General features: G+C 46.8%; 1 protein-coding gene across 2 annotated transcripts in view; it reads left to right on the forward strand.

Annotated features, from left to right (window-relative positions):
* Positions 1-245: 245 nt before the first annotated feature.
* Positions 246-4,479, forward strand: part of LOC103614699 (fatty acid desaturase 1) — a 13,061-nt gene continuing 8,827 nt past the window's right edge. Inside the window, exons 1-3 of one of the 2 annotated variants that reach the window (XM_008632675.2) lie at positions 246-742; positions 3,335-3,445; positions 3,858-4,055. In XM_008632675.2, the coding sequence (XP_008630897.1) occupies positions 524-742; positions 3,335-3,445; positions 3,858-4,055 (528 nt within the window). In that variant the 5' untranslated portion in view covers positions 246-523. The remainder of the gene's footprint in view (positions 743-3,334; positions 3,446-3,857; positions 4,056-4,479) is intronic. The other variant, XM_017732999.1, reaches the window with a different exon arrangement.

Raw genomic sequence — 4,479 nt, forward strand, 5'->3', positions numbered from 1 at the left:
CTGAAAACAACTGTATGCAAAGTAGTATCAACATAGAAGCCAAATTAGCTGGAAATAAAGAATGCTTTCTTAATGTGTCCTTTCTTTACTCTGATCTGGTGATATTTTAATCAATTATTTAATTAAGAAAGACACATTAATTTAGAATGCCAGCATCAGCGCAGAAAGTTTCAAAGACCAGGGACAACCTGAAGGTCGTGGGTGGTGATGAGGCCATTCAGAGATAACAGGGGATCTTCCCAAATTTCTCTCTTTATTCCTGTTTGTGTTCAGTGGAGCAGTCACACCTTGCAAAGGCAGCTCAGAAAGGACAAGAAGGAGCAGGACTTTTCCTCACGGGTGTGTCCAAGCGTCTGGAAGAGGAGGGAACTTGGGAAGGGTGTGTTTGGGCGAGGAGAGCCAACCAGCCCTTGGAAGCGCAGGGAGTGGCTTGGAGTGGGGCTGTATAACGGGCAGGCCAGGATGGGCCACCCTCAGCCTGGACACGGAGCTGCAGCGCTGGCACTGGAGAATTCCAGCACGGATGGCTCCACAGACTGGCCCCAGCGAGAAGGGGACAAGACCCGTTCCAGCCTTTCCACAGCTTTTCACTTGGGAAGAGGTCGGGATCCGCAATGGCGGCAGGCAAGGCCAGGAGCAGTGGCTGGTGATTGACAGGAAGGTTTATGATGTCAGCAAGTTTTCCAAGAGACATCCCGGGGGCAGCCGGGTTATCAGCCACTATGCTGGGCAGGATGCCACGGTAAGAGCTGGGAAAGCTGTTGGAGGAAGGTGGTTCCAGTGGCAGGGAAGGAGGATGTGGTGGGAATCCTCTCTGGTGGTGGTCATCACTGTGCTTGGTCGGAGAGCAGAGTGAGAAAGCAGCACGATGATCTTGGGCTGCAGGATGTAAGGAAAAGTCCTACAAATACATTTGAACCCAGATCTTCCAGGGATTCCTGCAAAAAATCTTTGATCTAGAGGATTCCTCTGAAATCATTTGGTGCTTGTTGGCAGGAATAATAAATTCTAAGCAGATCTCCCAGACTGTGCTGAAAGGAGACACTGAATTTCTGAATAGGCAGAAATCTGAGCACTGGAAACATGGGCATAAGCTTGTGATGTGGGAGATTTAATTCTTGTCATGACAAGACTCTCTGACTTGAACAAAGTTGCTTAGCCTGTCTAATCCCTCGGGTTTCAGCATGCAGAATGGGATAGCACTTCCTAACTCCCGGCCCAAAATGAACCAGATCAGTTATTTTTCATATTTAATCCCTTGCACCCTGCTTGAAACTGGGGCAAAAAAATACCTGGTGATCTCAGAGGAAGAAAAAGGAGAGGTTTGAATCTTGTTTGGTTTCTCCCAGGTTCACTGACCTTCAGAGCATAGGCCAGCCCAGAGATCCTGGTGCCATCTCCTGCACTTTCTGCCACTGGACTTTTACAGAAGGAGTCAAGGAATCCAGAATGCATGGAATGATTTGTCCCCAAGCTATGTCCTCCCAGCTCCTGCAAGGACCTGCCTTTACATCATTGTATTTATAGACAGCCAGGGGCTTTAACCACAGTGAATGTGTTTTAAAAATGACCTTTGATCTTACTTGCTTTTATTGTTGCAGTAATTACAATCTGATTTTATTTGCTCCTAAAGATGTTTTCGAACTTCTAGCTGTACTATATCTCTTTGAAGACAGGACCACAACCAGTAGCCGAAAATCGTGGGTTCAATGTGGATTTGTGTTGCATCCTAACAACACTTTCTGTCTTGCCCTTGCTAATCTTAATCATTCTTTTTGCTTTTAAAATGCTGCTTGTTCATATATTCTAAGAAATCCACATAGAAAAGCAAGACAGGAAGGTGTCTCAAAAAATTACTGATGCAGGGGCTTTACTTAAATCAGGATCCAGGATTTTTTTTTTCCAAGACTACTCCAGAGCTCATAATTGTGTATACAAAGTGAGAATTGTCTTCCTCTGTGGGGATTATTTTGAAGATACAAGGCAACACCATTGCAGAACATTTAATTGATTGCAAATGTTGTGAGTTATGTGCGTAGTAGGTGATAGTTCCTAAAGTTAATTTCTAAAATTAATCTTAGTAAGATGCTAATCAGGGCCTAAGAGCAGGGAGGAGAAAAGACAGGCAGGACTGAGAGGCTTTCAGGGATAAGAATCTGTGATACTTATCTCATGGATAGGAGTTTCTGCTTGAAAGGATTCTGGTTCCTGTTTTCAAGCTGCAGTATAGATACTTATGGATTAAATCAGAATACCTGGCAAGAGGGAGGGATATAAAAATACATAAGGACCTGGAGGATGAGGGGCACAAAATCACGATGGAAAAATTTCCCCAGTCCTCTGGGTCTGGACAGAGTTGTTCATTTGTCACTGTGACAAAGGGTCACAAGATGTCTGTAGAAAAGCCCAAATATCCAAAAAAGTCACCTTGTTCTGACTTTTCCTATACTCAGGGAGTGACTGTCTCCAGCCAAGAGGCTCCAAGGAAGTCCTCTGTCCTCTTCCAGGAATTTGATCCTGACTAGACCTGTGCAGGATATTTGGGTCATGCTCATCCATGCTGATTTTCAGAGCCACAGTCAGCAAAATCAGACTGTTCAAAACCAGGATTTTGTTCTGTCCACTCTTTCTGGAAGGAAAAAAAGAGTATGGCCAGCCTCTTTAATTTTCTTCTGGAAAATCCACTGAGGACATGAGATAAAGAAGAGTTTTGATTCATCTGGAATCTTATCCTTTATTCCATTGTTTCTATTTGATTTTGAACTGGGATTTCAAATGGCACTTGAACAGGCCCATTTGTGTCACTACCATCACCCACTTCCCCAGAACATCAACCAGTCTGGAAATTTGGAGGGAACTGTGAGAGACATCCAGTCTGGGCTGCTGAATATGAGGCTTCAGCATCTACTTTTTATGGCCTTAGTGTTACACAGACAGGATTTCAAAGCCTCAGCCCAAGCATGGCAAAGACACACCTCATTCCCTGCTCCTGGGTTCCATCCATAGGGCAGGGCTGCTGGCTGGAGACTTCTAGGGACAGACTGTGCTGAAACAAGCAGATGAAACAACACGTTTCCCTCTGCAAAGGGTTTTTCATCAAACCCTTTCATGTTTATTACCAGCCTCGCCCAGGGGCTTTTATGAAATCTGGGCTCTTGAAATCTCTCCAGCTTCCTTGGGCCAAGCTCCAGTTGATGGCAAAGAGTGACAGGAGAGACAAAAATGGACAAGGGGAGCAGGATTTTGTGTTGTAATCCAGACCTGGGGAATGAGAGGCTCAGCTCTGGTGTTCAGTCACGTGCCCTCTCTCACTCCTTCCCTTTGTGTTCCTCAGGATGCCTTTGTGGCATTTCACAACGACAAGTCCCTGGTGCAAAAGTACCTGAAATCTCTACTGATTGGGGAGCTGGCACCAGATCAACCCAGCTTTGAGTCTAATAAAAAGGTGAGTGCCCTAGATTCCAGTGGTGGGAATGGCTTGGGGTTCAGCACGGGAGGAGAAGGAATCACCCCTGAGGGAGCACGCCTGACGCTGTGGGTGGGCAGGAGGTGGTGGTGGTGGGCAGGCATGGAAACATGACTGTCCCAGCATCACTAAATCCACTCCTGGGAGCAAGGAATGAGCTCCAGAGCCCCAAATCCTGCTCAGTTCTCCTCGCTGGGATGTCTCGGCACCAAAGCAAAAGCAAGATCTGTTGACCTCATGCATGTTTTGGCACAGAGCCCCTACTGACAGAACATCTCCTCTGACTTCTGTGGCTGCTTTGGGGCTCCTGGCTCTGCTCTATGGCATTTTCAAAGTAAACAGTGCATTGATACACACTTCACCCACAGAAATCCCTTTTCTTTACCCACAGAAATCCCTCTTGGAGGATTTTCGTGAGCTGCGCTGCACTGTTGAGAAGATGGGACTTCTGAGGCCCGATTTCTTCTTCTTCTTCCTGATTTTCCTTCACCTCCTGGTGCTGGATGCTGCAGCCTGGCTCGTGGTCTGGTACTTTGGCACATCCCTGGTGCCTTTCCTGGCTGGCATGGTGTTCTTCACCACTGCCCAGGTAAACTGCTGACAAGTGCTCAATGCTGCAGACGCCCTCGGCTCTTCCAGGTGGAGAGGATTAATGGGATGTTCACGTCCCAGACATTGCCTCTCCTTAGAACCCATCATCTGGCTGAAGATGACAAGCACGTTCTACGTCACACTTTTTGTTGCCTGCAGCAAATCTCCTTTTGCTGACAGGCTGCTCCCTTGGGATGGTGGGGTTGTTGTGGAACTGGCTCCTTTCACAAGATGGGATGAGCTGATCTAATCGCTTACCCCAGCAAAAAGAGGGCATACTTCATTCTCACCTGCACTTTTGGCTCTCTGTTCCTTCTGTCAGATGGCTCTGGTATTTCTGGGGTCCTTTATGAGTCCCCACTAGCCCTGAATAGTTTTCTGCTGGATTAGTAAATTCTTCCACAGAAGGGAAGGATCCAGCT

The sequence above is a fragment of the Corvus brachyrhynchos genome, unplaced genomic scaffold (genome assembly GCF_000691975.1).
Source record: "Corvus brachyrhynchos isolate BGI_N302 unplaced genomic scaffold, ASM69197v1 scaffold315, whole genome shotgun sequence".
NCBI lineage: Eukaryota > Metazoa > Chordata > Aves > Passeriformes > Corvidae > Corvus > Corvus brachyrhynchos.